The sequence below is a fragment of the Aquarana catesbeiana genome, linkage group LG08, assembly GCF_042186555.1.
Source record: "Aquarana catesbeiana isolate 2022-GZ linkage group LG08, ASM4218655v1, whole genome shotgun sequence".
NCBI lineage: Eukaryota > Metazoa > Chordata > Amphibia > Anura > Ranidae > Aquarana > Aquarana catesbeiana.
Window position 1 is genome coordinate 12,303,031 of NC_133331.1, and position 27,327 is coordinate 12,330,357.

The 27,327-nt window shown below is 44.4% G+C and overlaps 1 protein-coding gene across 1 annotated transcript in view; it reads left to right on the forward strand.

The window, feature by feature from the left end:
* ZMAT4 (zinc finger matrin-type 4) overlaps window positions 1–27,327 on the forward strand; it is a 675,941-nt gene that overhangs the window by 546,385 nt on the left and 102,229 nt on the right. The window contains exon 6 of the mRNA XM_073595527.1: window positions 4,227–4,323. Within this exon, the coding sequence (XP_073451628.1) occupies window positions 4,227–4,323 (97 nt within the window). The remainder of the gene's footprint in view (window positions 1–4,226; window positions 4,324–27,327) is intronic.

The window sequence follows — 27,327 nt, forward strand, 5'->3', positions numbered from 1 at the left end:
GGAAAAGAATTTATGTATGCAACATGACGTCGGGGCTGCTGTAAATTCAATTAACAAAGCTCCGAATGATTTGCTCTCTCTGATTAATAAATGCGGTTAATAAATATAACCAATATCGCCTAAAGCACACACGATTGTTTTTTTGTGTTTTGAAAACATTAATTTAGATTGAAAAAATGTGTACCAACAGTTCCCGTCCAATCAGAATTCAGATGCTAAGTCTGTTATTTAATTAGGCAGGACGTTGTGCAACGTGTAATCCATAGCGACACATTGGACTTCAGATTATTGTAGTCAGATCGGGGAAAAGATGGTTTTCGGTTGCTTTGGGATACTACAGATTAATGAGAAGTCTTTTCAAGTTGTGCTAACCTGAATGTATTTCCATTAGAGCAGCCGTTCTCAACTAAGGCTCTTCCTGAGGTTGCTAAAGGTTCCTCAAGAGGTGGCTTATTGACCTCTTGTTTAATGGTGCCTGCATAGTTCCAGGGCCAACCACCAATGGTAGAGTCTGAGGCATGACACCAATCATCTTTTTAGTTGTCTGTAATAGGTCATTCTTCCCACCGACCACCAATGTAAGGAACATTCTTCTCACTGACCACCAATGTAAGGAACATTCTTCTCACTGATCACCAATGTAAGGAACATTCTTCTCACTGATCACCAATGTAAGGAGCATTCTTCTCACTGATCACCAATGTAAGGAACATTCTTCCCATTGATCACCAATGTAAGGAACATTCTTCCTACTGACCACCAATGTAAGGAACATTCTTCTCACTGATCACCAATGTAAGGAACATTCTTCCCACTGATCACCAATGTAAGGAACATTCTTCTCACTGATCACCAATGTAAGGAACATTCTTCCTACTGACCACCAATGTAAGGAACATTCTTCTCACTGATCACCAATGTAAGGAACATTCTTCCCACTGATCACCAATGTAAGGAACATTCTTCTCACTGATCACCAATGTAAGGAACATTCTTCTCACTGATCACCAATGTAAGGAACATTCTTCTCACTGATCACCAATGTAAGGAACATTCTTCCCACTGATCACCAATGTAAGGAACATTCTTCCCACTGATCACCAATGTAAGGGACATTCTTCTCACTGATCACCAATGTAAGGAACATTCTTCTCACTGATCACCAATGTAAGGAACATTCTTCTCACTGATCACCAATGTAAGGAACATTCTTCCCACTGATCCCCAATGTAAGGAACATTCTTCCCACTGATCACCAATGTAAGGAACATTCTTCCTACTGATCACCAATGTAAGGAACATTCTTCTCACTGATCACCAATGTAAGGAACATTCTTCCTACTGATCACCAATGTAAGGAACATTCTTCTCACTGACCACCAATGTAAGGAACATTCTTCTCACTGATCACCAATGTAAGGAACATTCTTCCTACTGATCACCAATGTAAGGACATTCTTCCCACTGATCACCAATGTAAGGTACATTCTTCCAACTAACCACCAATGCCTCTTGTCTCGAATCCTGGCTGGGGCTCCTCTGACCCCTGGGTGAGACCTCCTGTCCCCAATATGGGATCTGTCTCCGCACTGGGAGCTCTGAGCTATCCCCAGGCTTGAGTATGTAACGACCCTGTACACCTGTGTACTCATGCAGGCACCTGCCTGCGTTCCAATACACTTTGGAACCTTCATGCTCCAGGCCCTGATCCAGGTCTACAGATTCCAGAGAAGACCAAAGGCCACAGCTTTCTCTGCTCAGAAACAATAGTCTGGAACTTTGCATCAACCCTTAATGCGAATCCTGTGTCATATTCTCCCATATTTTCAGAGTGGCAGGGCATCGCACTGTCACAAATGTTCATTTCCGATTAACATTGCGGAGCGTGCACTTATATCCATTGCTTTTTGCACCATAATATGCAATTCCATGATACATATGGTAAAATTATTTATATATATTATAGAGTAGGTTCTCCTCAATGCTTTGAATGACTAGAGAGTACAATCTATGAATCCGATCCTCAAATTCCGTTGTATGCCGCTGTCATCAACAATAGAGTTGCTTAATGTTGAATATCAGTGGCTGTTCTAATACTTCAGAAAGTCTCTCGGTGCAAAAAGGCAGCCAAAGAGTGACAAGGAAAGTAATGTCCTTGACATCTGCTGTGATTTATACAAGGGTGTAATGCAAGCAATGGCTGCACGTCACTTATTATTTGAGGACAAGATGACAGCTGTGAGAAATGGAAGGAAGAGACCCGCGATATGTAATCAATCTCCGCTCATAGTGCCATGGCTGGTATTTATTTCCTCATCAATTGTACCCGAGTTCTATCTGCTGCAGAAAAACACGCTCTGATCTGTGTAATAGGAAGAGTACCCTGATTTATATGGAAGGTGTATGGGAGCAGTTATATGTCCATTTGTGAGTTATGGTTCTTAAATGTGGCCTTAAATTTAGATGTAATCATTTCTCTCTCTTTTTCTTTCATGGCAAAGAATAGGCTCCCCAGTTCTCATAAGCATATACAGTGGGGGGAAATAATTGTTTGATCCCCTGCAGATTTTGTAAGTTTACCCACTTACAAAGAAATGAGGGGTCTATCATTTGTATCATAGGTGTATTTTATATAATAAAGACAGAATATCAACCAAAAATCCAGAAAAAACACATGATCCAAATATTATAAATTTAGTTGCAGCTCAGTGCATAAAATAGGTATTTGATCCCCAAGCAAAACATGACTTAGTAGTTGGTGGAGAAACCCTTGTTGGTGAGCACAGAGGTCAGACGTTTCTTGTAGTTGGTGACCAGGTTTGAACACATCTCAGGAGGGATTTTGGTCCACTATTCTTTACAGATCTTCTCTAAATCCTCAAAATGGTTGTATTTTTACCTACAGGTAAGCCTATAGTAAGGCTTACCTGTAGGTAAAATTGATATCTCCTAAACCTGTACGGTTAAGGAGATATTCCCTTTTCATGCAGCCACTGACATCAGTGGCGCATGCGCTCTGAATGCCTGGCTGAAGGTCCGGCAGATGCTGCCAGAAAGAAGACTCCCACACGTATGCACGGGAGTGACGTCATTGCGGCTTCGGCCACTCACGGCGCCGGGGCCGCGAACCCGGAAGAAACGCCGAGGGCAAGAGGTCAGCTCCCTCGGCATGGACCGGGCTGCGATACGGGGGCTTCGATCTAAGGTAAGTATTTCATAATGAGCTAGTATGCGGTACATACTAGCTCATTATGCCTTTGCCTTGCAGGTTTTTTTTTTTTTTTTTCGATGTGCGGGCATACAACCGCTTTAAGGTTTCTTTGCTGTCACTTGGCAACTCGAAGTTTCAGCTCCCTCCATAAAGTTTCTGTAGGAATAAAGCGGAGGTCCGCCCAAAAAAATAATTAAAATTAAAAGCCAGGAGCTACACTTATTGCAGCTGCTGGCTTTTAATAATCGGTCACTTACCTGTCCTGGAGTCCCGCGATGTCCGCGCCGCCGCTATTGTTTCCATCAGCTGTCGGGTGCATCCCACCGCCATTGCTGGTAAGGGAACCCGGCAGTGTAGCCTTAAGGCTTCACGCCGGGAACCCTACTGTATATGCGCGAGGCCCCACTCTCCTCTCCTACTGGGCCGGCGACAGGGAGAGGAGGAGGGAGCCTCGCGGTGACGTAATGGGCCGCTGTGCGGACTCTCGGAAGTGGGAACAGGATACCTGTCAAAGATCTCCCCCCCCCCTCCGAAAGGCGCCAATTGTGGCACCGGAGGGGGAGAGCAGACAAATGAGCAGAAGTTTCGCTTTCTTTCTCCATATAGTGTAGCACTTGTTTAGATTTCTGTCTAATATTTAAACAGGTTCCTTGTGGACCTAATAATAGCGAGATGGTTATTAGAAGAGGGAGGATGTGGTGGAAGTGGTTGAGTTTGGGGGACCCGAGTGTATTTATTTGGAATACTTAAGGAAAATGTTTTATTAATTATGGTGCGGAATGATAAGAGGCCAGCACAAGAAGTCCTAATTAGCAAACACATAAAAATATCTTCCAATTACCATGGAGAGCTCATTGTACCTGACACTAAATAACTATCTGATGACTATAATATGTTTATCATGATCTGATAGGAGAAGCTGCAATGGAGGATCAGTGATTATTTCTTTCCAATAATGTCTATATTTATATTGTTTTCACCTTTTTTTTTTTTTTTTCTTTTTATCACTTTTCAGCATTACGGAGCAGCTATTCTTGCAACATATGCAATATGGTACTAAATTCGGTGGAGCAGTATCACGCACATCTGAAGGGTGTACGGCATCAGAACAAGTAAGAGATATTCTTTTTTTTTTTTTGGTATGTTACTGCTGCGCCATGACATGAACTGGTAAATAATAAAAGTTAAGCTTTGAACAGGAGAATCTGGATGCCGCACACCGGATAAAGTTGAAAAATGTCTTTATTATAAAAATTGGATCATCAAAAATACAAGACAATCAGGCAAATTGTACAGGCTCAGCTGACGCGTTTCGTTGCCATCTAGATAAAGGAAGGCCCGTAGACGTGGTGTATCTGGATTTTGCAAAAGCATTTGACACAGTTCCCCATAAACGTTTACTGTACAAAGTAAGGTGCATTGGCATGGACCATAGGGTAAGTACATGGATTGAAAACTGGCTACAAGGGCGTGTTCAGAGGGTGGTGATAAATGGGGAGTACTCAGAATGGTCAGGGGTGGGTAGTGGGGTTCCCCAGGGTTCTGTGCTGGGACCAATCCTATTTAATTTGTTCATAAACGACCTGGAGGATGGGATAAACAGTTCAATCTCTGTATTTGCAGACGATACTAAGCTAAGCAGGGCAATAACTTCTCCGCAGGATGTGGAAATCTTGCAAAAAGACCTGAACAAATTAATGGGGTGGGCGACTACATGGCAAATGAGGTTCAATGTAGAAAAATGTAAAATAATGCATTTGGGTGTCAAAAATATGAATGCAATCTATAGACTGGGGGGAGAACCTCTGGGGGAATCTAGGATGGAAAAGGACCTGGGGGTCCTAGTAGATGATAGGCTCAGCAATGGCATGCAATGCCAAGCTGCTGCTAATAAAGCAAACAGAATATTGGCATTAAAAGGGGGATCAACTCCAGAGATAAAACGATAATTCTCCCGCTCTACAAGACTCTGGTCCGGCCGCACCTGGAGTATGCTGTCCAGTTCAGGACACCAGTCCTCAGGAAGAATGTACTGGAAATGGAGCGAGTACAAAGAAGGGCAACAAAGCTAATAAAGGGTCTGGGAGGATATTAGTTATGAGGAAAGGTTGTGAGCGTTGAACTTATTCTCTCTGGAGAAGAGATGCTTGAGAGGGGATATGATTTCAATTTACAAATACTGTACTGGTGACCCCACAATAGGGATAAAACTTTTTCACAGAAGAGAGTTTAATAAGACTCGTGGCCACTCATTACAATTAGAAGAAAAGAGGTTTAACCTTAAACTACGTAGAGGGTTCTTTACTGTAAGAGCGGCAAAGATGTGGAATTCCCTTCCACAGGCGGTGGTCTCAGCGGGGAGCATTGATAGCTTCAAGAAACTATTAGATAATCACCTGAATGACCGCAACATAGAGGGATATACAATGTAATACTGACACATAATCACACACATAGGTTGGACTTGATGGACTTGTGTCTTTTTTCAACCTCACCTACTATGTAACTATGTTTCGCACTCATGATTGAGTGCTTACTCTGAGTAATACAGAGTAACATAAATATTTAATATCAATAAACTGTCATATAAATATATATTTGAAATTAAATCTTCATTATTTTTTGGCAATAACATGGTGTGGGTGGATTTCTGCCAGTCACAGGCGGTTTCACATCCCTCCAGCCTGTGCCTTAGAATACGAGGGAGGTGAAGCCTCCATTAATCTACATGTAATATCCCGCCACCATTGTGTTTAGTTGATTAGTGGGCATGGAGGAGGGAGGGAGGGAGTGGGCTGTCTTTTACCACTGTGTATACGCCCACATGTGTGACAATATAAGAAAAAAAAGAGAAGGCGCACCAGCCTTGCGCATTACAGGGTTGGCTCTGAGGAAGAAGGGATTTCCCCTCAAAACTTGTCAGCCATCTGGACTCATAGTGACTGAGTGAGCATAAACTTCATGGAATACACCATTTTTTATGAGTGGGTTTAGCAACACTTAAAAAATCGTATTATCCACTTGCTGACAGCCCTATAGCAGTTTTACTACTACAGGGCGGCCGCGCAGGATCACATATATCTACGTGATCCTGCACTTCCGAGTATCTGGCGCAAGTGCGCGCTGCCAGCAGCTCGCTCCCACTGTGATTCTACACAACGGGAGCTGACCAAATGTCTGCTGGCACCCGCTGATCGTTCGGTACACAGGCAGAACGGCAAACTGCCTATGTACAGTAAATACAGCACAGATCGCTGTTCTGTCAGTAAGGCAAGTATAGATCCTGTGTTCCTGAAAAGCAGGGACACAGATCTATGCCTTCCTCTAGTAAAAGCACCTCCCACACTAGAGTATAACATCCAGCTGGGCCCACGGTTAACCCTTTAATTGCCCCTGATGTTAACCCCTTCCCAGCCAGTGTCATTAGTACAGTGACAGTGCATATTTTTAGCACTGATCACTGTATTTTCAAAATTGTCAGTTAGTGTCTGACTGTCCCGCCACAATATTGCAGTCCCAATATAACACGCTGTTTAAGCGGCGCTTTTGTGGCTGCTAGCAGGGCACTTTTACCCCCCGAAGAAGGGGTTTAATAGCGCCCCTGTTGCGGCGCTTCCAAAGCGCTTTTCAGGCGCTTTCGAAGCACTGTCCATTCATTTCAATGGGCAGGGGCATATTGGGAGCGCTGTATACAGCGCTCCCAAACCGCCCCAAAGGTGCTGCTTGCAGGACTTTTCCTAACGTTCCGCAAGGGTGAAAAGTCACACTTGAATGAATGGGAGGCGGTTTGCAGGCGCTATTTCTAGCACTAAAACGCCTGAAAACCGCTTCATTGTGAAAGGGGTCTAAATCGCTGATCGCCGCTATTACTAGTAGAAAAACATAAATAAATAAAAATTCCATAAATATATATCATAATTTGTAGATGGTATAACTTTTGCGCAAACCAATCAATTTACGCTTATTGGGGGGTATTTTTTACCAAACATATGTAGCAGAATACATATTGGTCTAAATTGATGAAATTAGATTTTTTAAATTTATTTTATATATATGTTATTTATAGCAGAAAGATATATATAGATATATATATCTATATATATGTTTCCTATAAATAACATATATATAAAATACATTTAAAAATCTAATTTCATCAATTTAGACCAATGTGTATTGGTCTAAATTGGTCTATATATATATATATATATATATATATATATATATATATTTTTTTTTTTCTTTGTTTACAGTGCAAAAAATAAAAACCGCAGAGGTGATCAAATACTACCAAAAGAAAGCTCTATTTGTAGGGAAAAAAGTGTAGAGCGTCGCACAACCTCGCAACTGTCAGTTAAAATAACGCAATGCTGTATCACAAAAAAAAAATGGCCTGGTCGTGAATGGGGGTAAATCTTCCAGGGCTGAAGTGGTTATATTGCCTCACTTTTTTTCTAAAGGAATGTTTGGGGCTTCTAACATTCGCTGCTTTAAATTGACATAAAATTATCCAATAAAAACATTATAGTAAAAGTAAAATCTAAAGTGCAGAGCGCAGTATACAGCGTGCGGACCTCTCTGTGAGTGTATATGGCACGCAGATGTTCACGGATTGATCAAACGAGGGTGCCGTTTAGACTGGCAGATCCGGTATTTCAGAATTAACAGGCCTTTAAATGTTTGTCTTCAGAAGAACATCCAAATGGCCTAGATTCACCAAAAAAAAAAAAGAGCAAATCTCACTCCAGCGAAGTTCATCTGACTTGTTAATTCTTTAGCAATGTAGAGAATACAAGGTAACACTTCTGGAAATCTAGGCCACTGTGTATTCACAGGCTAAGCCTTCAGAACAGCAGCTACAGTCTCTTCTTTTTTTTGTACAATGTGATAGTCGGGGTCCGTTAGTTACACACAGATTTCCTCTTATGCAGATTGCAGTTCTTTTCATCGGTATGGGTGATTATAACACACGCCGGATGACACGTGTAATAAGAATTCTCTTCTTTTTTTTTTTTTTCCTGCGGTCACATCGGTCATTCTGATGTAAAAATTTTATGAAGAAATGCGAGCTCCGCTCCTTCTCCCTGTATAATATATGATCTGATCAACAGCTACACAGTGTACACGAGGTGTGCTAGCACCTCCTAAGACACCATGGAACCCCTCCCAGAGTTTGGTGGGGAGGTATGGAGCGAAGACCGCCTGTGACGTCAGGGGACCATTACAGTGCTGCATAGGTGATATATTGAAATATCAGGCGCCGTGCATCATTTTTCTAATTTATTTTGAGGCATGTGTAATAACTACCAGGCGTCGGCATTACATTTGAACTCGCATGATGGCTAGCTTTCAAAATAACATAGACATGTCTGAGACCTGCACTTCGCTGATTGATGCTGGGAAGAGATTATTTAAGGTCTGTATGTGGAGACATCTTACATTGTTAAATCTTCTATCCATCATATGCGGGAACACAATGATCAGTACATGCATATGTGTATGTGTATGTATAATATATACATATATATATATATATATATATATATATATATATATATCATAATTATGCTGTATTTGCTCATTTTAAAGAACAATCTAGCAACTGCATCCCTGCTCTTTTATCACTGACCTGCCATATGCAGTAGAAATGGAGATATGTCTGTGTCCAGGTCCTAGATGGCTTGCAACTGTGTCAAAGTGATCCTTCTTTGACCAACTGCATCAAATCGATTTCTCTCTGGCCAGCCGTGTCAAAGCGATCCCTCTCTGGCCAATTGCTTCAAAGTGATCCCTCTCTGGCCAACTGTGTTAAAGTGATCCCTCTCTGGTCCGCTGTGCCAAAATGATCCCTCCTGGGTCAACTGTGTCAAAGTGATCCCCCTCCAGCCAACTGTGTCAAAGTGATCCCTCCCGGGGCAACTGCGTCAAAGTGATCCCTCTCTGGCTAAAAGCATCTAATAGATACCTCCCCGGCCAACTGTGTCAAAGCGATCCCTCCCTGACCAACTGCATTAAAGTGATCCTTCTCTGACCATTTGTGTCAAAGTCATCCCTCTCTGACCTACTGCATTAAAGTGATTCCTCTCTGGCCAATTGCATCAACGTGATCCTTCTCTGGCCAATTGCATCAAAGTGATCCCTCTCTGGCCAACTGCATCAAAGTGGTCCTTCTCTGACCAATTGTGTTAAAGTGATCCCTCTCTGGTCCGCTGTGTCAAAATGATCCCTCCTGGGCCAACTGTGTCAAATTGATCCCTCTCTGGCCAACTGTGTCAAAGTGATCCCTCTCAGGCCAACTGTGTCAAAGTGATCCCTCTCAGGCCAACTGTGTCAAAGTGATGCCTCTCAAGCCAACTGTGTCAAAGTGATTCCTCCCGTGCCAACTGCGTCAAAGTGATCCTTCTCTGGCCAAAAGCATCAAATAGATCCCTCCCTGGCCAGCTGTGTCAAAGTGATCCCTCTCTGGCCAACTGTGTCAAAGTGATCCCTCTCAGGCCAACTGTGTCATAGTGATCCCTCTCGAGCCAACTGTGTCAAAGTGATCCCTCTCTGGCCAACTGTGTCAAAGCGATCCCTCCCGGGCCAACTGCGTCAAAGTGATCCTTCTCTGGCCAAAAGCATCAAATAGATCCCTCCCTGGCCAACTCTGTCAAAGTGATCCCTCTCTGGCCAACTGTGTCAAAGTGATCCCTCTCTGACCAACTGTGTCAAAGTGATCCCTTTCTGGCCAACTGTTTTAAAGTGATTCCTTTCTGGCCAACTGTGTCAAAGTGATTCCTCTCTGGCCAACTGTTTTAAAGTGATTCCTTTCTGGCCAACTGTGTCAAAGTGATCCCTCTCAGGCCAACTGTGTCAAAGTGATCCCTCCCAAGCCAACTGTGTCAAAGTGATCCCTCTCTGGCCAACTGTGTCAAAGTGATCCCTCTCTGGCCAACTGTGTCAAAGTGATTCCTCCCGGGCCAACTGCGTCAAAGTGATCCTTCTCTGGCCAAAAGCATCAAATAGATCCCTCCCTGGCCAACTCTGTCAAAGTGATCCCTCTCTGGCCAACTGTGTCAAAGTGATCCCTTTCTGGCCAACTGTTTTAAAGTGATTCCTTTCTGGCCAACTGTGTCAAAGTGATTCCTCTCTGGCCAACTGTTTTAAAGTGATTCCTTTCTGGCCAACTGTGTCAAAGTGATCCCTCTCAGCCCAACTGTGTCAAAGTGATCCCTCTCAAGCCAACTGTGTCAAAGTGATCCCTCTCTGGCCAACTGTGTCAAAGTGATCCCTCTCTGGCCAACTGTGTCAAAGAGATTCCTCCCGGGCCAACTGCGTCAAAGTGATCCTTCTCTGGCCAAAAGCATCAAATAGATCCCTTTCTGGCCAACTGTGTCAAAGTGATCCCTCTCTGGCCAACTGTGTCAAAGTGATCTCCCTCTCTGGCCAACTGTGTCAAAGTGATCTCCCTCTCTGGCCAACTGTGTCAAAGTGATCCCTCTCTGACCAACTGTGTCAAAGTGATCCCTCTCTGGCCAACTGTGTCAAAGTGATCCCTCTCAGGCCAACTGTGTCAAAGTGATCCCTCTCTGACCAACTGTGTCAAAGTGATCCCTCCCGGGCCAACTGCGTCAAAGTGATCCTTCTCTGGCCAAAAGCATCAAATAGATCCCTCCCTGGCCAACTCTGTCAAAGTGATCCCTCTCTGGCCAACTGTGTCAAAGTGATCCCTCTCTGACCAACTGTGTCAAAGTGATCCCTCTCTGGCCAACTGCATCAAAGTGGTCCTTCTCTGACCAATTGTGTTAAAGTGATCCCTCTCTGGTCCGCTGTGTCAAAATGATCCCTCCTGGGCCAACTGTGTCAAATTGATCCCTCTCTGGCCAACTGTGTCAAAGTTATCCCTCTCAGGCCAACTGTGTCAAAGTGATCCCTCTCAGGCCAACTGTGTCAAAGTGATGCCTCTCAAGCCAACTGTGTCAAAGTGATTCCTCCCATGCCAACTGCGTCAAAGTGATCCTTCTCTGGCCAAAAGCATCAAATAGATCCCTCCCTGGCCAGCTGTGTCAAAGTGATCCCTCTCTGGCCAACTGTGTCAAAGTGATCCCTCTCAGGCCAACTGTGTCATAGTGATCCCTCTCGAGCCAACTGTGTCAAAGTGATCCCTCTCTGGCCAACTGTGTCAAAGTGATCCCTCCCGGGCCAACTGTGTCAAAGTGATCTCCCTCTCTGGCCAACTGTGTCAAAGTGATCCCTCTCTGACCAACTGTGTCAAAGTGATCCCTTTCTGGCCAACTGTTTTAAAGTGATCCCTCTCAGGCCAACTGTGTCAAAGTGATCCCTCTCTGACCAACTGTGTCAAAGTGATCCCTCCTGGGCCAGCTGCGTCAAAGTGATCCTTCTCTGGCCAAAAGCATCAAATAGATCCCTCCCTGGCCAACTCTGTCAAAGTGATCCCTCTCTGGCCAACTGTGTCAAAGTGATCCCTCTCTGACCAACTGTGTCAAAGTGATCCCTTTCTGGCCAACTGTTTTAAAGTGATTCCTTTCTGGCCAACTGTGTCAAAGTGATTCCTTTCTGGCCAACTGTGTCAAAGTGATCCCTCTCAGGCCAACTGTGTCAAAGTGATCCCTCTCAAGCCAACTGTGTCAAAGTGATCCCTCTCTGGCCAACTGTGTCAAAGTGATTCCTCCCGGGCCAACTGTGTCAAAGTGATCCCTCTCTGACCAACTGTGTCAAAGTGATCCCTTTCTGGCCAACTGTGTCAAAGTGATCCCTTTCTGGCCAACTGTTTTAAAGTGATCCCTTTCTGGCCAACTGTTTTAAAGTGATCCCTCTCTGGCCAACTGTGTCAAAGTGATCCCTCCCGGGCCAACTGCGTCAAAGTGATCCTTCTCTGGCCAAAAGTATCAAATAGATCCCTCCCTGGCCAACTCTGTCAAAGTGATCCCTCTCTGGCCAACTGTGTCAAAGTGATCCCTCTCTGACCAACTGTGTCAAAGTGATCCCTTTCTGGCCAACTGTTTTAAAGTGATTCCTTTCTGGCCAACTGTGTCAAAGTGATTCCTCTCTGGCCAACTGTGTCAAAGTGATCCCTCTCAGGCCAACTGTGTCAAAGTGATCCCTCCCAAGCCAACTGTGTCAAAGTGATCCCTCTCTGGCCAACTGTGTCAAAGTGATCCCTCTCTGGCCAACTGTGTCAAAGTGATTCCTCCCGGGCCAACTGCGTCAAAGTGATCCTTCTCTGGCCAAAAGCATCAAATAGATCCCTCCCTGGCCAACTCTGTCAAAGTGATCCCTCTCTGGCCAACTGTGTCAAAGTGATCCCTTTCTGGCCAACTGTTTTAAAGTGATTCCTTTCTGGCCAACTGTGTCAAAGTGATTCCTCTCTGGCCAACTGTTTTAAAGTGATTCCTTTCTGGCCAACTGTGTCAAAGTGATCCCTCTCAGCCCAACTGTGTCAAAGTGATCCCTCTCAAGCCAACTGTGTCAAAGTGATCCCTCTCTGGCCAACTGTGTCAAAGTGATCCCTCTCTGGCCAACTGTGTCAAAGTGATCCCTCTCTGGCCAACTGTGTCAAAGTGATCCCTCTCTGGCCAACTGTGTCAAAGAGATTCCTCCCGGGCCAACTGCGTCAAACTGATCCTTCTCTGGCCAAAAGCATCAAATAGATCCCTCCCTGGCCAACTGTGTCAAAGTGATCCCTCTCTGGCCAACTGTGTCAAAGTGATCTCCCTCTCTGGCCAACTGTGTCAAAGTGATCCCTCTCTGACCAACTGTGTCAAAGTGATCCCTTTCTGGCCAACTGTTTTAAAGTGATCCCTCTCAGGCCAACTGTGTCAAAGTGATCCCTCTCTGACCAACTGTGTCAAAGTGATCCCTCCTGGGCCAGCTGCGTCAAAGTGATCCTTCTCTGGCCAAAAGCATCAAATAGATCCCTCCCTGGCCAACTCTGTCAAAGTGATCCCTCTCTGGCCAACTGTGTCAAAGTGATCCCTCTCTGACCAACTGTGTCAAAGTGATCCCTTTCTGGCCAACTGTTTTAAAGTGATTCCTTTCTGGCCAACTGTGTCAAAGTGATTCCTTTCTGGCCAACTGTGTCAAAGTGATCCCTCTCAGGCCAACTGTGTCAAAGTGATCCCTCTCAAGCCAACTGTGTCAAAGTGATCCCTCTCTGGCCAACTGTGTCAAAGTGATTCCTCCCGGGCCAACTGTGTCAAAGTGATCCCTCTCTGACCAACTGTGTCAAAGTGATCCCTTTCTGGCCAACTGTGTCAAAGTGATCCCTTTCTGGCCAACTGTTTTAAAGTGATCCCTTTCTGGCCAACTGTTTTAAAGTGATCCCTCTCTGGCCAACTGTGTCAAAGTGATCCCTCTCGAGCCAACTGTGTCAAAGTGATCCCTCTCTGACCAACTGTGTTAAAGCAATCCCTCTCTGTCAAACTATGTCAAAATGATCCCTCTCTAACCAACTGTGTTAAGGCAATCCCTCTCTGTCAAACTATGTCAAGTTGATCCCTCTCTGGCCAGTCCTACTGTTCGTTGCCGATATCTTACTTTCCAAATAACATACTCTTAAGAGCAATGACATAGAGTGGCAATATGGAGAAAACGTGCATATATTTAAATACACACATACAGTATATATTTATCCCCCCCCCCCCCCAAAAAAAAAAAAAAAATTGATTAATGTGGATAACAAAAATGCTTGCACTAATGCAGTGGAACTTTTTTCTCAGTAAAGTTGAACTTTTTACACAGATCGTGATAAATACATCCCTATGACCTTGGACCAATGACCTTGCTCCCTTGTTCTCTGTTGTACACAATACGGCTGCATTCTCCTATGGGAAAGGAACACTTTTGAACAGTTGTGTTCGCAGCATAGTGTACAACCGTAAATAAAAGCCCCTTTATAGTAGAAGCACGTTGTCTTTTCATCACCGAGAGGCAGCTCCAAGCCTGGATTTCACATTTCCTTAACATGCTAGAGTGGCAGCGGCCTCTGGCTTTTCTCTGTTGTTGGGATTCATTATAATTAAAACACAGAATTTCAGTACAAACTATTATTTGATTTATGGTTCAAACCTCAACTATATAAACCTTTTGTTGCATTTTTTTTTTTGTTATTGTTGTTTCCCAAATCTGTCCTGGAGTACCAACAAACTTTGAAACGTGGTTGTTGTAGTGGTTGTGGTTTTCATATTTCAGCTCAGGTCCTGGATTGCACATGTGGGTACTCACCAGGCTTATCATAAGATCCCAAAATTGTACTTTGTAATGCCGCGTACACACGGTTGGACTTTTCGTCTACAAAAGTCCGACGGACGCTGACGGACCAAAGCCGGCTGACAATCCGATCGTGTGTGGGCTTCCCCGGACTTTCAGCGGACTTTTACAGCCGCAAATCTGACGGACTTTAGATTTGAAACATGCTTCAAATCTTTACGTCGTAACTCCGCCGGACCCAGAAATACGCTCGTCTGTATGCTAGTCCGACGGACAAAAACCCACGCTAGGGCAGCTATTGGCTACTGGCTATCAACTTCCTTATTTTAGTCAGGTGTACGTCATCACGTACGAATCCGTCGGACTTTTGTGTGATCGTATGTAGGCAAGTCCATTCATTAGAAAGTCTGCCGCAAGTCTGCCGGAAGTCCGCCAAAAGTCCCTCGAAAGTCTGTCGGACGGGCTGTCGGACTTTTGTAGCCGAAAAGTCCGACCGTGTGTACGCGGCATAAGGGTCGTTGTAATTTCATCAAGATAAGATCAAAGCCCTGCTGAGATAAGCTACATAAATTCATTAAGGTTCATGAGTAGGGCTTACTTGTATTAGGGCTAAAATTGGCATTGCATGCATTCTTTGCACTGGTGATAGGAACAGTATTTACAGTCAACCTAAAGCCGAAAGTTTTGGATACAGTAGTAAAAGTTTAGCACCTCTGTCAGGTTTTTATTGCAGTCTGTGCCCCCACTGGGAAAATCACTCAGATATACTGCACTTTATGGGGCATCTATACAAAAAAAATTATCTATGTGTCCTGTGAATTTGCAATTTGTACTTTCTTTCTCTGCAAATTGGTCAAAAACTAATGTTGTTTAGGCTATTTTCTGTTCTGAGTGAATATTCCCTTTTTTTTATGAACAGCAGTAAAAATGCCACTATATGGAACTGGGGAGCAGATAAATACATACAAAGCAATCAAACACCTAACTGTAATGAGACCCAATAAACCCACTCCAAGCTCCATCAAAATCACCTGGGGGTCCAAACTCTGCTGGGTGCTGGTCTCTCAAGGCCTCCACGATTGAGCCCATGAGTGGGTGAAACAGGTTAATGGGGCATGGCTGTGGAGGAGGCAAAGCTGAAGCCGTTCTGATACTCTTAGAACTGGGCAGTTTCCCGGTTCGGGTTTAGGTATAGGACCTACTGCAGTTTTGCTGCAGTAGGTTCTATACATGGTACAGATGCGCCACCTTACAGGCAGACTAAGGAGATGCCCCAGGCATATTTAAAAGAATTTTTTCATTTTTATTGTTTCACTTTAAGCATCATTAAAATCACTGCTCCTTTTATAAACAATCTTTTTTAAATGTTTTTTTTTTTGCTGCATTGATACATGTCCCTCAGGGCAGTACCCATGCCCCCATACCCTTTTTATGGCCAAAAACTTGCCTATAAGCCTTCAAAATGGGCACTTTTGATTTTTCACATTTGGGTCCCATAGACTTCAATGGGGTGCGATGTTCGGGTCCGAACTTTTGCTATAGACCGAGGGGTGTTCGGCCCATCTCTATACGCCTCCATGGATTGAAATCCTGCAGCACCCGCAAGGTCCCCCTCCTCAAGAAGGCACATGTACAGGCCCGTCTGAAGTTTGCCAGTGAATATTTAAATGATTCAGAGAAGGATTGGGAGAAAGTGCTGTGGTCAGCTCTTCTGCATGATTAATATTATAATACAGGATTTATATAGCGCCAATAGTTGGTGCAGCTCTTTACAACATGGGGGCAGACAGTACAGTTACAATACAATTCGAAACAGGAGGGATCAGAGGGCCCTACTCGTTAGAGCTTACAATATAGAAGGGAGGGTCAAGTGGAACAAAAGGTAATAGCTGTGGGGGAAGATCAGATGGAGAAAATGAAAATATAATTGTTAGGTGTGGGTAAGATAGGCTTCTCTGAAGAGAAGGGTTTTCAGGGATCGTCTAAAAGCTAATAGAGTAGGAGATAATCAGACAGATTGGGGTAAGGAGTTCCATGGAATTGGAGAGGCTCTGGAAAAGTCCTGGAGGTGAGCATGGGAGGAGGTGATGAGGGAGCTAGAGAGCAGGAGGTCTTGAGAAGAACGAAGAGAACAATTAGGTAGATCTGTAAATAAGAGTGGACCAAAATCCCTCCTGAGATGTGTCCAAACCTGGTATCCAACTACAAGAAACATCTTATCTCTGTGCTTGCCAACAAGGGTTTCTCCACCAAGTACTAAGTCCAGTTTTGCTTTGGAATCAAATACTTCTTTTACTCACTGACCTGCAACTCAATTTACAACATTTGTATCATGTGTTTTTTCTGGATTTTTAGTTGATATTCTGTCTCTATCATTTAAAATACACCTATGAGAAAAATGATAGACCCTTCATTTCTTTGGAAGTTGTCAAACTTATAAAATCTGCAGGGAAACAAATAATTATTTTCCCCACTGTATATGTAGATGGCTGGGCTGGACAGATGGACCATCTGGAAGATTTGTAGACGAATATCTATGTAATCACTATGTTGAGGGACCTATCTGAGGGGTTGGTCCCCCACAGTGCTGATGGGTTCTGTTAGGATCCTGTGACTGCTACCTTTCTAATGCTGTTTCAGCTGGAGTAACTTGAGTAAGTGTAGAGGAGCACCAGGCAACAGATGGTTATCTAGCTTGGTGGTTAATCCTAAAAATTTACTGGAGTGACAAAGGTTAGAAGGGAACCAATGCGTTTTGTGGGATAGCCTTCTTCAGGGCTGTATATACAGTACTTTTTAGAGAGGTCCCTTTCTGTTGGATGACTGAGGATGATTGAGGATGGATCGATGCTGTCGGCTGAGTAGCAGAGTTTTGGTGAGTCAGATACAGCAAGCATCTGTAACCTTTGTCACTTCAATAAAGTTTGCCTACAGTCAAGCATGGTGGTGGGAGTGTCATGGTCTGGGGTTGCATGAGTGCTGCCGCCCCACTGGGGAGCTACAGATCATTGAGGGAACCATGAATGTCAACATGTACTGTGATATACTGAAGCAGAGCATGATCCCCTCCCTTCAGAGACTGGGCCGCAGGGCAGTATTCCAACATGATAACCACCCCAAACACACCTCCAAGAGGACCACTGCCTTGCTAAAGAAGCTGAGGTTAAAGGTGATGGACTGGCCAAGCATGTCTCTAGACCTAAACCCTATTGAGCATCTGTGGGACATCCTCAAATGGAAGGTGGAGGAGCGAAAGGTCTCTAACATCTACCAGCTCTGTGATGTCATCATGGAGGAGGGGAAGAGGACTCCAGTGACAACCTGTGAAGCTCTGGTGAACTCCATGCCCAAGAGGGTTAAGGCAGTGCTGGAAAATAATGGTGGCCACACAAAATATTGACACTTTGGGCCCAATTTGGACATTTTCACTTAGGGGTGTACTCACTTTTGTTGCCTGCGGTTTAGACATTAATGGCTGTGTTGAGTTATTTTGAGGGGACAGCAAATTTACACTGTTATACAAGCTGTACACTCACTACTTTACATTGTAGCAAAGTGTCATTTCTTCAGTGTTGTCACATGAAAAGATAGAAGAAAATATTTACAGAAATGTGAGGGGTGTACTCACTTTTGTGAGGTACTGTAAGTCTAGGAGGTGGCAAGCACCTCCTTGGATTTAACTCATAGTATGCCAATACATTTTACAATGTGACTTAATTTCTGGAGTTCAGCTTTAAAGTGGTTTGTAAACCCTTTCATATACATACCCAGTGAAGTGACTGGCCTCAGGTGATACACAGAGATTAAAAAAATCCTCCTACATAAGTTGGACCTGTTTATCTGCGGTCTTCTCTCCTCTACAGCCGTTTAAAGTCAAGAATGTATACAGCTTGTCTGAGCTGTCAGAAAGCAGGGGGCTGAAGTTACACTCTGCAGAGGTCAGTAAGTGCTGATTGGAAGGAAGGGACGCACCCCCTTCACACAGCAACAGAGCTGAGGCTGTCAATCACAGGCATGTGTCCTGGAGCTCCCTCCCCTGTCACCTTTTTATCTCTTGGTGTCAAGAAAACTTGTCAGAAATAACTCATGCTGATAGCAGAGGAAGGAGACCACAGACAGAAATAACATTTAGTGCTCTGGAGTGAGACAAGTACACACTTATAGAGGGATATGCTTTGTTCGTATTTCATGTCTGAGGTTTACAATCACTTTAAGCTTCCTCCTAGTTGGGAAAACAAGAAAACCTCCATACCCTCCCCCCATTATCACGTCAGGAGCACTGATGCTGTAGTAATAGGACATGCGAGACACGATCGTAATAAAGTTGGACGCTCGTTCTTTTTAATATTTTTTTGTTTATTGTGAGATTCTGCAGCACATTGAATATTAGGATGAGTGGAGTCAGGCGCAGCTGTAGATATAAATTCCGTCCTTTTATTGGGGTTAGATAGTAAAGGTAAAAGACTTTGTATCGATTTTTTTTTCTTTATAATGCTGGAGATTGATGATACCGAGAGAGAAGCGAGATCAAAACTTCTCTTAATATTGATTCTATAATCTGCGCTGCAGTCAGAGAAATTCAGTTCAGAAAAGGACTATCTGTCCGGAAATGTATTTCAAGTTAATACCTTTTCCGCTATTGTGCCGGAATGTGAAGCAGTCTAGTAAACCATATAAAGAGAAGACCATCTGGAGGAACACGGAAGCAGCCATTGCTGACTTTATGCCGCCCATCATATTCCTGTCCTCTATCACTGACCTGCAACAAGTATGCGGATTAGGAGAAAACACTTCCACTTCCCCGATCTGTATACATGCACACGTCAGTGGACAGTGGATTGCCATAACAGCCAAGTAACCGGCATTTTCAGAAAAAGTTCAGTAATGATGGTCCATTTATATCTCCCATAACAAACCTAGTGTGAAGCCTTAGTCTATTAGACCAGTGGTCTCCAAACTGCGGCCCTATGTTTGCTCTTATCTGGCCCTTGGGGCACTATTTTCATCCACGGATACCAACAATGAGACATAATTCCCTCCACTGACACCAATGAAGGGGCAGAATTCCTCCCAATGACACGAAAGATGGGGCCCAAGGACACCAATGATAGGGCACAATTTCTGCCACTGACATTAATGATGGGATGCTATTTCTCTGTAGACACCAAAGATTGGGGCATTGTTTATTCCAGGGCTCAAAATGTCAAGTCCTGAGCCACTAGCCAGGCTTTAAGAGTTACTCGCCACCAGTTGCCCCACCCAACCCCTACAATGCCCCACCCCTAATTCCCCTAATTATCTAATGAAATTACACTGTTAAATGTTTTATGCAGAATTAAATTCCAAAAATAAATATCAATAACAACTTTAACAATAGCATAAAGCATATCAGTACCCATCAGTGCAGCTGATCAGTGCCATCAGTAAAGTCCCATCAGTACAGCCTATCAGTGCCCATCATTGCAGCTTATCAGTTCTGCCTCATCAGTGCTGCCTTATCAGTGCCCATCAGTGCAGCCTATCAGTGGCCGTCAGTGGACATCAGTACAGTCTCTTTAGTGCAGCCTCATCAGTGCAGCCGATCAATGCCCATTAGTACAGTCCCATCAGTGCAGCTTATCAGTTCCGCCTCATCAGTGGCCATCAGTGCAGCCTCATCAGTGCTTATCAGTGTCCAAAAGTGCAGCCTGTCAGTGCCCATCAGTGCAGCTTATCAGTGCAGCATACCATTGCCAATTAGTTCAGCATACCATTGCTAATCAGTTTAGCGTATCAGTGCAGCATATCATTGCCCATCTATGCAGCCTATCATTGCCCATCAGTGCAGCTTCATCAGTGCCCATCAATGCATCAGGGAGGAATCAGAAGGATCTGCTGGCTGGATCTCACAGAGCAGCGATCTCCCACTGAGACGCGGCTTGTATAGGAATAGGCGGCCGCTGTCAAAGGAAGCCATGCCTCCTAGACTGGCTACTCTAATAGACAGCACACTGGTCCAATGCCAGCCCAGGAGGCGGTTCATATACAAGCAGTTTGTACAGGAGAGGAGTGTGGGGGGTATGACAGTGGGCGGTATGTACAGGAGAGGAGTGTGGAGTGTATGACAGTGGGCGGTATGTATAGGAGAGGAGTGTGGAGGGTATGACAGTGGGCGGTATGTATAGGAGAGGAGTGTGGAGGGTATGACAGTGGGCGGTATGTATAGGAGAGGAGTGTGGAGGGTATGACAGTGGGCGGTATGTATAGGAGAGGAGTGTGGAGGGTATGACAGTGGGCGGTATGTATAGGAGAGGAGTGTGGAGGGTATGACAGTGGGCGGTATGTACAGGAGAGGAGTGTGGAGGGTATGACAGTGGGCAGTATGTACAGGAGAGGAGTGTGGAGTGTATGACAGTGGGCGGTATGTACAGGAGAGGAGTGTGGAGTGTATGACAGTGGGCGGTATGTACAGGAGAGGAGTGTGGAGGGTATGACAGTGGGCGGTATGTACAGGAGAGGAGTGCGGAGGGTATGACAGTGGGCGGTATGTACAGGAGAGGAGTGCGGAGGGTATGACAGTGGGCGGTATGTACAGGAGAGGAGTGTGGAGTGTATGACAGTGGGCGGTATGTACAGGAGAGGAGTGTGGAGTGTATGACAGTGGGCGGTATGTACAGGAGAGGAGTGTGGAGTGTATGACAGTGGGCGGTATGTACAGGAGAGGAGTGTGGAGTGTATGACAGTGGGCGGTATGTACAGGAGAGGAGTGTGGAGGGTATGACAGTGGGCGGTATGTACAGGAGAGGAGTGCGGAGGGTATGACAGTGGGCGGTATGTACAGGAGAGGAGTGCGGAGGGTATGACAGTGGGCGGTATGTACAGGAGAGGAGTGTGGAGTGTATGACAGTGGGCGGTATGTACAGGAGAGGAGTGTGGAGTGTATGACAGTGGGCGGTATGTACAGGAGAGGAGTGTGGAGGGTATGACAGTGGGCGGTATGTACAGGAGAGGAGTGCGGAGGGTATGACAGTGGGCGGTATGTACAGGAGAGGAGTGCGGAGGGTATGACAGTGGGCGGTATGTACAGGAGAGGAGTGTGGAGTCTATGACAGTGGGCGGTATGTACAGGAGAGGAGTGTGGGGGGTATGACAGTGGGCGGTATGTACAGGAGAGGAGTGTGGAGGGTATGACAGTGGGCAGTATGTACCGGAGAGGAGTGCGGAGTGTATGACAGTGGGCGGTATGTACAGGAGAGGAGTGTGGAGGGTATGACAGTGGGCGGTATGTACAGGAGAGGAGTGTGGAGGGTATGACAGTGGGCGGTATGTACAGGAGAGGAGTGTGGAGGGTATGACAGTGGGCAGTATGTACAGGAGAGGAGTGTGGAGGGTATGACAGTGGGCAGTATGTACAGGAGAGGAGTGTGGAGGGTATGACAGTGGGCAGTATGTACAGGACAGGAGTGTGGGGGGTATGATGGGGGCAGTATGTACAGGAGAGGAGTGTGGAGGGTATGACAGTGGGCAGTATGTACAGGAGAGGAGTGTGTTGAGGGTGATCACCTACAGATAATTTTGTGTATAGTTTTTTCTCTTCTTTTTTTTTGCATATTTACTTAACGCAAACCAATCTTTTAGATTTTACCAACAAAATTGGGAATAATAATGATGGTTTGTATTAAAATTAATTTTAATGTATTTTTTTCCTTTAAATGTGCATTTAATAAATAAACATGCAAATATCCTGCAACAAAAAATGGCAACTATCTCCATTTTATTCTCCAGAGTCCCCGCTTTCAGAAAATGTATACTTTTCATGGGGGTTTACAGTCCTTACTAGCAAAAAGTGCAGATTTTGCAAAATGTGTGCAAAAATGTAAACAATAAAAAAAAAAAATAAATAATAAATAAAAAATGAATTAAAATAAATACTGTATTTATTGGCGTATAACACTCACTTTTTCACCATGAAAATTGGGTGCAAATAGTGTGTGCGTGTTATATGCCAATACTTCAATTTTAGCTGCCTCAGAGGGGACAGGGAGGGGGGCGGGATGAGCGCCATCAGATTAAATATTGTGAGAATCTCCTGCTTACTTGGCGGCCTCTGTAATAGGAAGCTGCTGCATTGAAGGTAATGGTGAGGCTGCTGCATTGATGGAATTTGTGAGGCTGCAGATGGGCATTAATCAGGCTGCATTGATGGCAATGGTGAGGCTGCAGATGGGCACTGACCCTTATGTTGCTTAAATATTAAATCCTTATTACATTTTAATTTTTTTCCTGAAACTTCCCTCTTAAAATTAATGTGCGTGTTATACACCTGTGCGTGTTATACGCCGATAAATACGGGTAAATACATAATAATAATCATATTAAAAATATAAAAATAAACATATATAGTTATATAATAAATAAATATTATAAAACATATAAAAACAAATATTTAAAAATATATAAATTAAAATAAAAAAATAAAAATGGTTAAACGTGTTAAAAGAAAAAGGCAAATTGGGTCTGGCAGTGAAAGGGATAAAGACTATTTATAACTGTGAGCTTCTAGGTATGACCTTTCCTTTCTGAGCTGTCTTAGAGGTGATACAGTCTTAAAAGGCCAGTAAAACAAAAATGGCCCGCGTTATAGAAAACAGCAACTGAGACATATTAACATTTCCAGAAATATAAGCAGATCACATCATTATAAGAAACAAAGAGATCTAATACGGAGCTAATGATGTTATTATTGCTTAGTATAGTGATTATCATGTTGTATGAGATTGTTGGTCCTTGCTGCAAGTGACATTTCTTCATATAAAATATATCCATATATACTGTATATGTGTGTGAATACAGGAGCTGGTAAAAGGCCATACCTAGTAATAAGGAGAGAATGACATCTGATTACTGCTTGCATAGTAAATGACGATGAGTCCAGACAGATGTATTTATAATGTTACGGTTGATCCCCGGAGGATATAATCCTCTCTGCACAGATGTTTCCGCTGACACAGATACCCTTACAAGCCGCCTTTTTAAGAAATCGGAATTTTTACTACGAAGGCATTGCTGAGGATTTTCATCTTACACGGTGGAACTGTAAAAAAAAAAAAGTGTATAAACTTTCCAAGATTTTCTGCAGTATGAGTTTATAGTTGCTGAATTATTCCGGAATTCTGCACAGTCATTTCTGAAGATAGAAAAAAGACGAACGTCTGATGGGATACAAACAACTGCAATCTACAGCCCTGAAAGCTACGATCAAGACATATGTTTAACTCGGCATCACTAACTGGAAGTTTTTCAGCAGAGCTACAATCAGTGTATAGCATGGGTTTCCATCTCCCGGGGCAAGTATTGTGCACCTTAACCTCTAGTACTTCCTAAAGCCCTTCCATCAGAATATATACAGTATATCACAAAAGTGAGTACACCCCTTTACATTTTTGTAAATATTAGTAGTGAGTGTACAGCTTGTATAACAGTGTCAATTTTCTGCCCCTTCAAAATAACTCAACACACAGCCATTAATGTCTAAACCGCTGGCAACAAAAGTGAGTACACCCCTAAGTGAAAATTTCCAAATTGGGCCCAAAGTGTCAATATTTTGTGTGGCCACCATTATTTTCCAGCGCTGCCTTAACCCTCTTGGGCATGGAGTTCACCAGAGCTTCACAAGTGGCCACTGAAGTCCTCTTCCACTCCTCCATGATGACATCACGGAGCTGGTGGATGTTAGAGACCTTGCGCTCCTCCACCTTCTGTTTGAGGATGCCCCACAGATGATCAAAAGGGTTTAGGTCTGGAGACATGCTTGGCCAGTCCATCACCTTTACCCTCAGCTTCTTTAGCAAGGCAGTGGTCGTTGTGTTTGGGGTCGTTATCATGTTTGAATACTGCCCTGCGGCCCAGTCTCTGAAGGGAGGGGATCATGCTCTGCTTCAGTATCTCACAGTACATGTTGGCATTCATGGTTCCCTCAATGAACTGTAGCTCCCCAGTGCCGGCAGCACTCATGCAGCCCCAGACCATGACACTCCCACCACCATGCTTGACTGTAGACAAGACACACTTGTCTTTGTACTTCCCACCTGGTTGCTGCCACACAAACTTGACACCATCTAAACCAGATAAGTTTATCTTGGTCTCATCAGACCACAGGACATGGTTCCAGTAATCCATGTCCTTAGTCTGCTTGTCTTCAGCAAACTAATTGCGGGCTTTTATTTGTGCATCATCTTTAGAAGAGGCTTCCTTCTGGGATGACAGCCATGCAGACCAATTTGATGCAGTGTGCGGCGTATGGTCTGAGCACTGACAGGCTGACCCCCCACCCCTACAACCTCTGCAGCAATGCTGGCAGCACTCATACGTCTATTTCCCAAAGACAACCTCTGGATATATACCGCTGAGCACGTGACCTCAACTTCTTTGGTGGACCATGGCGAGGCCTGTTCTGAGGGGAACCTGTCCTGTTAAACTGCTGTATGGTCTTGGCCACCATGCTGCAGCTCATTTTCAGGGTCTTGGCAATCTTCTTATAGCCTAGGCTATCTTTATGTAGAGCAACTATTCTTTTTTTCAGATCCTCAGAGAGTTCTTTGCCATGAGGTGCCATGTTGAACTTCCAGTGACCCAGTGTGAGAGAATGAGAGAGATAACACCAAATTTAACACACCTACTCCCCATTCACACCTGAGACCTTGTAGCACTAACGAGTCACATGACACCGGGGAGGGAAAATGGCTAATCGGGCCCAATTTGGACATTTTCACTTAGGGGTGTACTCACTTTTGTTGCCAGCGGTTTAGACATTAATGGCTGTGTGTTGAGTTATTTTGAGGGGACAGCAAATTACACTGTTATACAAGCTGTACACTCACTACTTTACATTGTAGCAAAGTGTAATTTCTTCAGTGTTGTCACATGAAAAGATAGAATAAACTATTCACAAAAATGTATATATATCTCGATTAGCTACGACTTTATGACCACCCACCTAATACTGAGTAGGTCCCCCTTTTGCCATCAAAAAAGCCCTGACGCATCAAGCCATGGACTCCACTAGACCTCTGATGGTATACTGTGGTATCTGGCACCAATCCGTCAGTAGCAGATCCTTTAAGTCCTGTAAGTCGCGAGGTGGGGCCTCCATGGATCAGACCTGTTTTTCCAGCACATCCCACAGATGCTCGATTTGATTGTGATCTGGAGAATATGGAAGGCAAGTCAACACTTGTAACTAGTTTTTGTGTTCCTCAAACCATTCTTGAACCATTTTTTGCAGTGCGCATTATCCTGTTGAAAGAGGCCACTGCCATCAGGAATTACCGTTTCCATGAAGGGGTGGACAACAATGTTTACGTAGGTGGTACGTGTCAAGCAAGATCCACATGAATGCCAGGAGCCAGGGTTTCCCAGCAGAACATTGCCCAAAGCATCACACTACTGCTGGTGGCTTGTCTTACCATACTGCATCCTGGTTAAGTGACGCGCACACACCCAGCTCCCTATACAAAGCCTTGAAGAGAGGAAGGTAGTCTGATTGGACACTGAACTCTTGAGAGACTTTGACGGCCATCTTGGGTGAGGGAACCTTTGAAATAAGGGACCCCTGACTGACCTTTGGCTTGTTTACTGACTACACTTCTGCTTGATCCTGATCTGCTATATCTGCTACTGGATCCTGGCTTGCTCACCTCCTGGTGGGGCGATCCTGAGGACCACGACCTGGTACTAACACGCAGAAAAACCCATCTCCACCATCAGGAGCTCTGGTGAATACCGGTTAGTGCTTAGCCCCCCCGCACCTCGGATGAACCCACGTCATCCTCCAGGCCAGATTGAACTACCGGTACTTGTATACTTGCCCTGCTGGTCGGTGGGAGCCTCTCTACTGCTATAGCTACTGGTCTCCGAGCTCGATCCCTGACCGTGACATTCTGCTTGTGCTGCCTTCGTGTCAGGTTACCATGGCCCTAGATTGACAGGCAAATATCTGCGTATTCTTTCTCCGAGTCTTCCTTCCTTTATTCCCTGAGTCTGCGGTTTAATTAAAATGTATAATATATATATGCCAGGGAAGACAAATACACTAAAGTAATATTCAGTTCTCTTCCACATCCCAAGACATGACTTTTCCTCTTCTATCGTCAGCTTGCCTGGATACTTATAATTAATGTCTCCACCGGGGAGGCCTGGGTTAGGTTTTAATTATTGAAACCTTTATCCCTACCAGCTGTTATATAAAAAGATTATTTTATTAGGAAGCTCTCTTTACCACGGGCTTCTTAAAGTGCGGGGAATTGCTTCATTATTGTCTACTCCTTTTGGATTAAGAGCTGGATGAAAGTCTTCAGTGCAGCAAGAAATTAGGGATTTTGCTTTGCTAAAGGATCATGTTTACGTAGGTCAAGAACATATGTGTTTAATCACATTTCCCAAAGGAATCAAACCTAGGTCTTCCTGATGAAAGGATTGCTGGGTAGTCGTACTCCGTCAGAAGGCAATCCTCCATCTGATGGGTTTGCAGAAAGGAGATACAAACTGCATTGAGAATGATGGCAAAGTATGGGAACTCAGAAATCAGTGAGATAACCAAAACATGAATTCTATTTCTTCTTTGTATCATGGAGGTCTGTAATCAAATAATAATAGAGTGCCAATTACCGGGACCAAACGAAACAAGTAGAAACGGGAGGAGAATCAGACCAGACCCATTGGGTTCAGAATTGGGGTAGGCAAACCTTGGCTCCCTTCTCTGCCCCCCATAGCAGTGCCCTGTGCCCCCTCCCTCTCACAGTAGTGTCCTATACCCCCCACAAAGTAGTATCCTCTGCCCCCCTTCACATCACCCCCCACTGAAATACTCTCTGCCCCCCCACCACAGTAATGTTCTTTGCTCCCCACCCATAGTAGTGTCCTCTGCCCCCCTT